The sequence below is a fragment of the Pipistrellus kuhlii genome, unplaced genomic scaffold (assembly GCF_014108245.1).
Source record: "Pipistrellus kuhlii isolate mPipKuh1 unplaced genomic scaffold, mPipKuh1.p scaffold_m20_p_1, whole genome shotgun sequence".
Classification (NCBI taxonomy): domain Eukaryota; kingdom Metazoa; phylum Chordata; class Mammalia; order Chiroptera; family Vespertilionidae; genus Pipistrellus; species Pipistrellus kuhlii.
The window spans coordinates 16,321,243-16,333,141 of NW_023425404.1; the positions used below are offsets into that span (position 1 = coordinate 16,321,243).

Below are 11,899 nucleotides of genomic sequence, written 5' to 3' on the forward strand. Positions count from 1 at the left end.
GCATCCGAACCGGACAGTAAATGAATACAATCTTACCGTTTTTACAGGAGTAACAATCTATCGGGTGGTGGTGGGGGGCTTTAGCCCATGCCCCCCTCCCCCCCATCCCGCCCAAACCGCGCGGCATGACAAGCCATATGTTCCGTTCCCGAGGGGGCGGGCGGGGAACAACAATAGGTGAAGTGTCGCCGCCCCCATCTCTTTACTTTCATTCTTGCCAAAGTAACTTTTTCCCCCCCTTCTCATTGTTCAAGCGTCTAGGCGTGAGTGTGTGTGTGTGTGTGTGTGTGTGTGTGTGTGTGTGTGTGCGCGCGTGCGCGCGCGCGGCTCACAGGTCAGAGCGCGCCTGGAAAGTTGTATGTTGCTGGATGTTTTTTTTTTTTTTTTACAAAAAAGTTTAAAGAACGGATACGTGGAGTAAATACAACTCCCAGTCCTAAAACAAACAGCCCCCTGCCCGACCCCCTAGGCCCACAGTCAGAGGGTGCTGCTGGCTGTAAAGTGAGCGCGGGTGTAGGCGGGTGCGGCGCGCCAAACCGTGCTGCGCTCACCCCCCGCCGGGCCGGGTCCTCCTCGGGGGAGAAAGTCTCCCACCACCACCCCCTTGGGGGAAATAAAAAGATAAAAGAAAAAACCCGAGTGGAGGGCTGTGTGCGGTCCCCAATGTCCAGTCTCCTCCCCCGCCAGGTTTGCGGAGGGGAGCCGGGTGCGGAAGACCATCCAGCAGGAGCGGGAGCAGCGCGGGGCCCCGGAGAAGTTTGGAGAAAGATCAGCTCAAGATGGAAACCGCAGCGGCGCTCGCTCCGGACGGGCTTCTGCTCCCGCTTGCAAAAAAAAAAAAAAAAAAAAAAAAAAAAAAAAAAAAAAAAAAAAAAAAAAAAGAGAAAGTCGAGCCCGCCTTCTTGCCCGACACAACACAACAGCACAACAAGAACCCCGAAGAGGGTGGAATGGGTGATGTCACAGAACCCAGCTCCCCGGCTGACAAAGGAGGGGCGCGCGGCTGGGGAGCGGGGCGCGGGGGAGCGAGGCGAGGCGGGCGGACTCCACAAACTTTTCCTCTTTAAGAGAAAAAAAAGTTGTGCGCCGCTCTGAGTGGTTTTCCCTCCCCTCCCCTCCCCTCGCCTTCTTTCCTCGTCTCCCTTCCCCCCCCTCCTTCCTTTTGAAAGTTTTTTTTTTCCCCTCCCGGAGTTTGACCGCATGGCTGATTCAACTTAAGTGTCAATCAACTTTTTTTCCTCCCTCCTCTTCCTCATTTAAATACGCTCAAACTCCTCCTCCTCCGTGGCTACTATAAACCGGGCTTCGCGCGCCCGCAGCCGGAGAGTCAGAAAGGCGAGGGGCCCCGGGAGCAGGCGTGTGGGACTCCTGACCGGACAGCCGGAGGCTGCGCCTTCCCCGCACCGGGACCGTCACCGCCACCCGCCGATCGCGCCCCTGCCCCGAGCGAGCGCCCACGATGACCACCACCCTCGTGTCCACCACCATCTTCGACCTGAGCGAAGTTTTGTGCAAGGTAAAGTGGGGCGGAGTGCTTGCTTTTTTTTCAAAAGAGGAGGATCCCTTTTGCCCTGAGAAAGAGAAATCCCCAAAAGTTTGTGTCCGGGAAAGTCAAGGGGGGAAAAAGTCCAGACGATAGTTTTTCTTTTCTTTTCCTCGCCCATCCCTCCGCCCCTGCCCAGTTTGAAGGAATTCGGCCCTCTGCTCCCCGCCCTTGGAGCTTCAGCAGTGTCTGGCGGGGATTGCATGGGAATGGGATCCAGAGACCAGAGTTTTTTTGGGGGAGAGCTAAGTTGGCGAGGCTGGGATCCCTCGGGAGATTCGGGGGGCCACTTTCCGGCCGTCACGTGCCCCTGGAGCCCAGGTCCACGGCCTGCTCGGTGTCCCGGGGTGCGCTCTGGGCCCCTTCGCCCCCGGAGGGGTTCCAGGCTCCGGAGCCACCTCGCCGGCCTGCCTGCGGGCGGGCGGGTGGGGAGGGGGCTCGCTCCCGCGGGGAGGGGAGTCTCCGGACGTTTGGCCTGGAGATGGTCTCTGGTGGGTTTGGAAGGGGCTGGTGATCTCCGAGGAAAGGGCCAGGAGTTGTCATTCAGAAGAGATTGCAGAGTTGCTGTGAGGCTTCCGCCGGTCCCAACGCGGCCCGTCTTCCTCTCAGGATAGACATTCGCGCTGCAAACTTTCGGGTGGAAGGGGGGCTGGGGTAGACTCAATAGATTGTTTTCCCCCCCCCCCCCCGGGGGGGCCGCTGGCTCGTGGAAATGGAGGGCGGGGGACACGGTAACAAAAAGGCCGGTCTGAACTCAAGGGTCTTGGGGAGGAAGGATCTAACAGGGGCGCCCTTAAGCCGTGTAGCTTGCCAGCGGGTGTGAGAAAAAGCAAGTTTTAAGCCCAGAGTGCCCCGGGAGGGCGGGCGAAGTATACTGAGCAGAGAAAGCCCGTGGACTCCCCAGTTTTATCCCTAAGGAAACAGGGAAGCTGCTAGGCTGCTTTTAATTGCTGAAGTGTTTTTGTGTTCTTTTTAAACACGTCGGGTCATGTTGCTCTCTTTTCTCCAGCTCGCCTCTCCAGTCGGCGCAGCTAGCTGCCAGGGCCCCAGGGCTGCAGGGTTGGGGCGCAGGGACGCGGAGGAGCTGAAGAGACACATCAAAAAGTTGGGATTTCAGCTTCCTTCCTTCCCTGCGCTTTCCCAAACCCCGGCCACCCTGGCTGCCCGCGTCCTCCCGCTCTTCTCCCTTCTCTTCCCAGCTCTCTCTCGCTCTTTGATCTGTTTCTCTTTCTCTCCCCCTCTTTCCCCCCCACAGGACTTTTTAAATGAACCTCATTGTTGGGAACCGGCTCTCAACTTGGTTCCTGTAATCCGCTCTCCATGGGGCGGTTGCTGTTACAGATTCCAGATCCCCAGCAGCCGATCCTAAGGGACCAACTTTAGAATTTGCACAATGACACCCACATGGGCCGGGAGCCAACTCCCAGGTCGTTCCCCACCCCCACCCCCAGCACCCTTTCCAAATCTTGGGTACAGTTTGGGCAGGTGAAACCCATTGGAACAGAAACCTGCCTGTGGTGGCTGTGTCCCCCTCCCCCCTCCCCAAAGTCCATTATTGACTGGCATCCTGTGGAGGGATTTGGTGCTTTCTTTTTCCTTCCCACCTGCAGCTTGGCGTTAAAGATTAAACACTGGCGCTCTTATTCCAGCTTGCTCTCGGAGCCAGAAGACTAATTGCAAAGGCATCTTCCCAGGGGAGTGAGGTTGGGTGGGCAGAGATGTTGGCGAGGGCACTGTGGAAGGCACCCTTTTCCCGAGCATGGGGCAGTGAGTTTTATTTTCAACAATCACATCTCTCTCCTCCTCCCCCCAACCCCGGACAGGGAACAGGGGCTTCCTCCCTCTCCCCCAGCAAGAGAAAAGCAAAAAGGCAGTCTGGAAACCTGTTGCTAAAGGAAGGGAAGGCTTCTGAAGGAGGAAGTGAAGAGTCTTAGGCCAAGTTCAGTGGAGGTTGACTAAGCGGGGACTGATTAAAAAGGGGGTGGGGCTCCTAGCCTCTAAGGTTTACCTGCTTTTGTTGGGGGGAGGCAGTCTCAGGGGGAGGCGATCTAGAGAGGTCCGAGCTATGTGGGGTCTTCGGAACTGAGGAATCTATTTGGGCGGCAAAGAAGTTGAGTTTTATGGATACAAGTGGTAGCTTTGGGATTGGATAATGGGGGTCCATTTCTGGGGTCTGCATGGGATAGGGTGCATGCATAAAACAACTTCTCACGTGGGCCAGGATTTAAAAAAATTTTTTTAAACTTTTTTTTAATGCATGGGGCCAAAGTAAACCCAGGTAGCTGGTCTGTGGGAAAAGGGAGAGGGGCCTGCCAGGGACTGCGTGGGGATGGTGTCTGGGAGGTGGGCATTTCTGGTCGTGGAGGGGCTGCCACCAGCAGGCCCTCTCTTGGGGCCTGGTGGCTGGCCCTTGTCACTCACCGTCCTCTCTCTCCTCTCTCTCTCCTCCAGAGTAACAAGATGCTCAACTACAGTACCCCCAGTGCAGGGGGCTGCCTGCTGGACAGGAAGGCGGTGGGCACCCCGACCGGTGGGGGCTTCTCCCGGAGGCACTCGGTCACCCTGCCCAGCTCCAAGTTCCACCAGAACCAGCTTCTCAGCAGCCTCAAGGGCGAGCCGGCCCCAGCCCTGAGCTCGCGGGATAGCCGCTTCCGAGACCGCTCTTTCTCGGAAGGGGGCGAGCGGCTGCTGCCCGCCCAGAAGCAGCCGGGCGGCGGCCAGGTCAACTCCAGCCGCTACAAGACGGAGCTGTGCCGCCCCTTCGAGGAGAACGGCGCCTGTAAGTACGGGGACAAGTGCCAGTTCGCGCACGGCATCCACGAGCTGCGGAGCCTGACCCGCCACCCCAAGTACAAGACGGAGCTGTGCCGCACCTTCCACACCATCGGCTTCTGCCCCTACGGGCCCCGCTGCCACTTCATCCACAACGCGGAGGAGCGCCGCGCCCTGGCGGGGGCCCGGGACCTCTCCGCCGACCGCCCCCGCCTCCAGCATAGCTTTAGCTTTGCTGGGTTTCCCAGTGCCGCTGCCACCGCCGCTGCCACGGGGCTGCTGGACAGCCCCACGTCCATCACCCCACCCCCCATCCTGAGCGCCGACGACCTCCTGGCCTCACCCACCCTGCCTGACGGCTCCAATAACCCCTTTGCCTTCTCCAGCCAGGAGCTGGCCAGCCTCTTTGCCCCTAGCATGGGGCTGCCCGGGGGTGGCTCCCCGACCACCTTCATTTTCCGCCCCATGTCCGAGTCCCCCCACATGTTTGACTCTCCCCCCAGCCCTCAGGATTCTCTCTCGGACCAGGAGGGCTACCTGAGCAGCTCCAGCAGCAGCCACAGTGGTTCAGACTCCCCCACTTTGGACAACTCAAGACGCCTGCCCATTTTCAGCAGACTTTCCATCTCAGATGACTAAGCCAGGGTAGGGAGGGTCCCCCTACCCCACTCAACGCCATCCCTGTGTCCCACCTACCCTCATCTCCCTGTCCTACCCTACAAACCCTTCCATTAACAAGGTTAAGCTCAAACCCTTTCCCCTAGAACCTTGGAATGCTCCTCCCTCTCCGCCCTTTTAACCCTTCTCCCCCCCCCCCCCCATCCCCCTCTAACATAAGGACAAGTCAGTTTGTCAGTAGCTTCCTCTGGCTTGAAACCCCCTTCCCTTGATTTTATAGCCCACTTACCATGCATAACAGACAAGTCCCATATTTGTCAGTAAGATGCCTTTTTTTATTTTTGTCCTCCCCGGCTTAAGCCTTAAGTGCCAAATCACAAAAAGAAAAAGCAGTAACAGTTTACAGAAGCAACTTAGTGCCTTGTAATCTAACTTTGTCACTGTGACTACATTACCTCTTCGAGCGCCAGGGGGCACCCGTGGGCCTCCCAGAGCCTCTGCCCATGGGGAGGGGGGAGGGGAGGGAGGGGACCCAGACCAGCAGCTCCCTCCACTGGCGAGACAACTGCACCTTCCCTTATTTCAGTCTCCCACACGCTTCCTCCTCCCTTCCCCAGCAGGCCCCCACCCCCACCCCCCTTGGGAGAGTTTTTGCCAGACTCGGGTTTTTGGGGAAACCTATCTTGACGTTCAAAAACCTTTTTTCTTCCCGACCCGAACCTCTGTTGACTAATCTTGCCCGGGTTCGCACAGGTCTACAGGAAGGAAGACTGAAAAAGTGGATGAAGATTGTGACATAAGTGGGACTTTGTGATTTAATTTTTTTCTTCTATTTTTTTTTTTTTTAAGTGGGGAGGAAGGGGAAGCTAGATGGACTATGAGAGACTTGATTTTGGTGCTAAAGTTCCCCAGTTCATATGTGACATCTTAAAAAAAAAATGACAAAAAAGTGAGAGAAAAGCTAAAAAAACATGTAAGGGGTGAGAGTTAATGGTATTCATTCCACGTACAATATCTGTGTAAAACGATTTCCCGTAGACGTAGCTTTAATGGTTTTTGCTCTAGAATACCTTAGGACTATCCTCGGAGCACTCACGCCATGCTTTTTTCCCTGGGTTTTAAACTTCATATAACTTTTCAGAAATTGGAGAGCAAAATTTTTGCTTGTCACTGCACATCAATATAAAAAAGCTTATTTAACTTATCAAAACGTATTTATTGCCAAACTATGCTTTTTTTTGTTAATTTTGTTCATATTTATCGGGATGACAAATCCATAGAATATATTCTTTTATGTTAAATTATGATCTTCATATTAATCTTAAAATTTTGTGACGTGTCTTTTTTTCCCTTTTTTTCCACAGTTTTAATATATTATTCTTCAACGACATTTTTTTGTAACTTTACACTTTTTTTTGGTTATTTTATTTTAAAAAAATGAAAAATTAATTTAAAAAAAATGCAAAAAACTGTTGGATTATTTATTTTAGAAATTTCCCCCCTTTGTGTTGGACTGCAAATTGAGTTTCTTTCTCTTTAGGCCTTTCACAACTAGAACTGAGAATGTATGTAGAAGTTCTGTGACAGTACAGAAGGAAAACAACTTTTTTATGTATCTCTTCTAAAAGGGGAAAAAATAAAAAATAGAGAAACCCTTTGACTTCCACGTGCCCATCTCAAGACATTCCGATGACAGATTTGAGGTTCTGGATTCCAGGTTTAGCATTTTCCAATGTTGATGCAAACAGAACTGGCACACACACACATTAAGATGAATGTAATTATTATTCCTCTTGCTGGTCACTACCGTCGCTTTCTTTTTCTCTTTCTTTGTGTGAATTTATTTAAAAGGAAACTTTTTGTAACGACTATTTGCAGTTTAAAAAATCAATAAACCCCATTTTTTTTTTCAAGAAACGGATGGTAAAGATGGTTTCACTGGGCTTGCGGTTTTCCCCTGTGGGTTTGGCTCCTGTCTGGGTGGCAGGTTCACCAATGGCCAGCTCCCTTGGTGGGTGCTGGAAGCCTGCTGAGCGCAGAGATGCGGGGGGTGGGGGAGTGGGGAGGGGAGGAGGCTTATTGCAGGGCAGCCTGTACTGCTAAGTGATCTGCCTGGCTGTTGACCAAAGGCCAGCCTTGCCCACCTGTGGATTCGGGCTCTTCAGGGCCACGGAGGCACAGGGGCTCCCTGTCTTCTCTGCCTAGCCTGTGTGTGGTGGTGCAGTGCCAAGATGGTGCAGGGGGGCTGTAGCACATGGCACGCCAGCAAGCCTGGATTTGAGAGCCGCGTGGGTGCTTCCAGGCTCATTACCCACCCTTGGGGGAAGTGACTAGCTTCAAACTACCTGGAGTGAGATGAACTCTCACCTCAGCAATGCACCTCAGCCATGTGGGCCTGGAGAGGTGCATCCAGGGTGGGGAGGGGCTCATACGTGGCACGGGGACCACGAGGTTTCACAGGCATTGGACATGCTTGTGTATTGGGAGGGCTGTGAAGGGGAAGTGGATATAAAATGGCCAGCATCGTGGGAAGTCGTCCTTAGGTCTTTGTGACACCTCACTACCATGCAGAGCAGGTAAATGGTCATCTTGGGAAGGCGGGGTCTTGGTTAGAAACAACCCAGCCGAGGCCAGATGCCCACTGAGGGGATGTTTTGCTTGCCAGAGAGGTTGGATCTTTCTGAACATCCCAAGTCTGGTTCTTAGGAGGATTTCTTTTGGTGGAGGCAGAGACGAATACTGCTAGTTGAGACTCATCTGCCTTTGGTTCTTGGCACTCAGTAAGCTTTGGGGGGCTAAGCTGGATTTCCACCTTGACTACACAGGGCCAAAGGCAGCTAGGTCTGCAGACGACACGGGCTGGCTCAGGGCTGTCCTTGAGGCTGTCCTTATGCACCCTGTCTACTCTTCCTTTCCAGGCCCGTAGGTACCTACCTGCTGTGGGGCAGGGGTAAGAAGTACAATAGGGACTATTACCTCTTAGAGGGCAAAAGCTGGTGGTGAAGGGAAAGGGAAAAGCAAGCCTTCTGGGACTGGAGTGAACGTAGGCCTCTGTCCCTTGAGGAGGGACTGACGTGTGTGTGTGTGTGTGTGTGTGTGTGTGTGTGTTTGTGTGTGTTGGTGTCATGGCATGTGATCTTCCTCTGACTTAAAGCAATCACTCACCTTGAACTCATTCCCTGCAGGCGTAGATGGGCAAGTTGGAGACACATAATTTTCTGGCTCCTGGTTGGGTTCAGAGGGGACTAAGCATACCCACTGCCTGCCCAGAATGTTCTCCATCAAATCAGCTCTTGAGTGATACCAAAGGAAGCCCTGGCGTGGGCGGTGGTCTGGGAAGACAAGGGGGTCTTCTTAGGGACCCAGGAAGCTCTCTGTCCCAAGTGAGCCTGGTTACCCAAGAGCCTGATCTGTCTACCAGCTAGCTCTTAAATGTGGAGAAGATAGGTCAAAGCTACTTGGGAAAGGAAACGGCAGAATTCTTTCGGGCCCATTCTTTTTCCAGGACTGCAGCAGATGAAAGGGCCTCAGCAGCTGGCAGGCTCTGGGCTGGCAGGGAGTCCGGGGAGGTCTGAGCCCAGCTGGCAGGGGCCTTCTATCGCTGAGATCATCTACAGTCTAGGGGGGCATAGGAGCCATGCAGAGAGAGCTGGAGGCAAGGTCCCCACAAAGGGAAGTGGGGCAGGAAAGGCCAGGCCAGCCTTTGTCAGCCAACATCCTGGGCCATGAGGCCTACTTCCCCATCTCCTGCCCTAGACCTTGGGGCATCTCTGGCTTGGGGGCCTGCACCAGGTCTGCCCTGGCTGGGCAGAGCCTCTGTGGCTGTTGGCCCTGCACCCACGGTCCAGCCCTTGGCTAAAAAGGTCTTCCCTTGGAGCAGCTCACAAAAATGAGGTCTGTTTTGGCCACTGAGCCATGACTTAATACCTTTTTAGGCCTGGAAGCCTCATCTTAAAGAGGAAGGCAGGGAACCTGCTGTTCCTCAGTGGCCCTCTGGTGAAAAGAGGGCCTTGGAGCAAACGCGGGGGCAGACACAAGCTGGGTTTTGCAGCCAATTGGACCATGAAGCACTGGTTCCCAAAGGGGCAGACAGGGTCAGGGCAGGAGGAAGTTTCCATGGCACGGAAGAAAGGTGTTGAAATCCTTCAACCTGGGTTCAAATCCAGTCCCCCTTAATCAGTTTGTGCCTTGGGCAAATGGCTCAACCTTGGATTTTCTTTCTTTCTTTTTTTAAAAATATATTTTATTGATTTTTGTACAGAGAGGAAGGGAGAGAGATAGAGAGTTAGAAACATCAATGAGAGAGAGTCATCGATCAGCTGCCTCTTGCACACCCCCTACTGGGGATATGCCCGCAACCAAGGTACATGCCCTTGACCGGAATCGAACCTGGGGCCCTTCAGTCCCCAAGCCGACGCTCTATCCATTGAGCCAAACCGGTCCCAGCAACCTTGGATTTTCTATCTGATCTCGGCTGTGGGGAGAGGGGGTTGTGAGGATCCAGTGGACCGTTAGCCATGACCACTCTTTTTCAGTGCCAGGTAGTCTGGAACTGCATGTGTGTTCATTTGTAAAGTGCTCAGTGACCCTCTGGAGGAAGGTCTGTACCATCTCGGTTGTACAGATGGAGAAATTGGGTGCCCGGTGCACGGATGAGTCGCACCGCTAGAAGTGTCAGGATCTGAACCCAGGCAGCCTCGCTCCAAAGTTGCCTTTTACCGCCATGTCACAGGCCGGCACCCTGCATACCTTTGGCACAGTCCCTGGCCCAGAGTTACTGCACATCGACCCACATTAGTTCCTGTCTCCCTTGGCCTTTGAGGAGATTTTGCAGGGGCGTGAGAGCTGCCAGTTGGATTAGATGACTCCGCACACCCCTGCTCCACCGAGTGTCATGATCTCATGTCCCGCGAGGCCCCGGATTGGCGAGTTAGGAGGACGGGGCCTGGGAGGAGGGGCAGGCCACCTCCTTGGACTTTCCCCTTCTCCGCCGGTGGCAGGGTGGCTTCTGTTAATGATCGACAGGAAAGGGTGCCCTGGGCGCCTTGGAAGCTGGCTCTGTGCCCTTCTTCCCCCGGGGGTCTCGCCCGCCCTGCACGTAGCCAACCGTTTAATCACGTCTGGCCGCACCGACTGGAACTCTATCTGCGTTCTGAGGAGGACGGGGCTGGGGAGACCAGCCAGGATCCTCCCCAGCCGCCCGCTGCCTCCCAGACAGCCCTTCTCAGCCTGGCCTCTGCTCTGCTGGGCAGCGAGTAGAAGTTCAGAGGGCTGGGAAGCAGGGAGAAACCTCAGCCTTTTCTTGAGGTTCAGTCAGCCCCAGGGTCCTGGCGGTGACCACCTCTTGGTGGGTAAAGCTTGGGTTGCAGAGAAAACGTCTCACTCTAAGGCCTGCAGTGATTTTCAGAGTCTCCAAGGGTTACCTCTGAGCTATCACTGTGGGAAATTTATCTCTGAGGAGCCAGGCCAGGCAGGGGCTGCCCACAGGCCAGGCCAGGTTCCCTCCTCCTGCCCATGAGAGTCAGCTGCTGGTCAGGGGATGAGGAAGCTGCCACGGCATTGAGGCTGTTTGCAGTTGTGTTGACAGGTTGGCAAAGGCCAGGTCTCAAGGTACAGGGCTGCGAGTGATGGCCTTCCTTGCCCTGTCAGCTTGAAAACAAATACTGGCCATGGCCAACCCCGAGGCAGCTTTCTCATGACCTGAAGCCAGTCAGGCAGCTGTCCCCTGACTCCTAATGGCACTGCAGGGAGAACGGGCTCATGACCGCATTGGACAGAGTTCATGTCTGCCCACCCCAGGATTCCAGGGGGACAGAAGGCTCTGTTGTCCATTTGCAAAATGGAATGATGATGATGATGATGATGACACCTCGTTCAATGGATAAACAAACTGTGGTGTAGCCACGCAATGGAATACTATACACTGTATATAAGAATAAATGCTTATTTATACAACGACATGGATGAATTGCAGAAAGATAAAGTTGAATGGAAGAAGCCTGACACACAAGAGCATATATTGTGAGTCTATTTATATGCAGTTCATAGGCAGGCAAGACTAATCTACGTCGGTAGAGATTTGATTAGAAGATAGAGTATATGTACATAAAAGTGATTTGAGCTGCATGCTTACTTCAAAAATAAAAACCTACAGAGTTGTGTTAAATAATACATACAAGAAAAAAAATGAGTACCTGGCCCCTTATGGGCGCTGATTATGGCTGTATTTTTGTAATAGCAGCAACCGAAGATGGTGGCACTGTCCCTGTGCCCTTTTTATAGATGGAGGGAATGGGCTCAGGATAGGAGAATAACTTTCCCAAGTGGAGAGGGATTTGAATCCCAGCAGATTAGCTCTCAAGCCTTCATAGCTGCCCGTTACCTAAGAGCCGTGGTCGGCAAACTGCGGCTCATGAACCACTTGCGGCTCTTTGGCCCCTTGAGTGTGGCTCTTCAACAAAATACCACGGCCTGGACGAGTCTATTTTGAAGACGTGGCGTTAGAAGAAGTTTAAAAAACTTGGCTCTCAAAAGAAATTTCAGTCATTGTACTGTTGATATTTGGCTCTGTTGACGAATGAGTTTGCCGACCACTGCCTTAGAGTCTCCCATGATGCATAGGTGTTGTTTCTCTAGAGAAGCTAGATAAGTCATAATCCAGACTCTAGCAAGCTGGCTAGTTAGTAAATAGAATCATCCACATTAGAAAAGAGTTTTTCTCTTTGCAGATTCAAAATAAAACTTGTGTAGCTAGTTGGTGCCTCTCACACTTGGTGTAAGGTAGGGGGAGGCTGAGTCGGGGCTCTGTGGCTTGGAGAGAGGGGAGCTTGGCTGGTTAGGGCAGCATCACGGGGCCACCATCCTGGGAGCTGCCCATGTGGCCTGCCTGTTCCAGCCCATCTCTCCCCAAGGCTGGTGGAGGCTGGCTCAGCCTGTCCTCCCTGGCCCTCTGGCTCAAAGGTGCAT

At 53.6% G+C, this 11,899-nt stretch overlaps 1 protein-coding gene across 4 annotated transcripts; it reads left to right on the plus strand.

The window, feature by feature from the left end:
* Positions 1 to 1,303: 1,303 nt before the first annotated feature.
* Positions 1,304 to 6,850, plus strand: ZFP36L1 (ZFP36 ring finger protein like 1). Of its 4 annotated transcripts, XM_036433307.2 has the most exons (3): positions 1,315 to 1,516; positions 2,553 to 2,647; positions 3,995 to 6,850. In XM_036433307.2, the coding sequence occupies exon 3, from the start codon at positions 4,004 to 4,006 to the stop codon at positions 4,952 to 4,954; it is 951 nt and encodes a 316-aa protein (XP_036289200.1). In that variant the 5' UTR covers positions 1,315 to 1,516; positions 2,553 to 2,647; positions 3,995 to 4,003; the 3' UTR covers positions 4,955 to 6,850. The 4 variants fall into 4 exon arrangements, with proteins under 4 accessions (XP_036289189.1, XP_036289200.1, XP_036289210.1 ...); XM_036433296.2 differs by lacking the exon at positions 2,553 to 2,647 and having other exon boundaries at positions 1,304 to 1,516; XM_036433317.2 differs by lacking the exons at positions 1,315 to 1,516; positions 2,553 to 2,647 and adding an exon at positions 2,655 to 2,970.
* Positions 6,851 to 11,899: the final 5,049 nt, after the last annotated feature.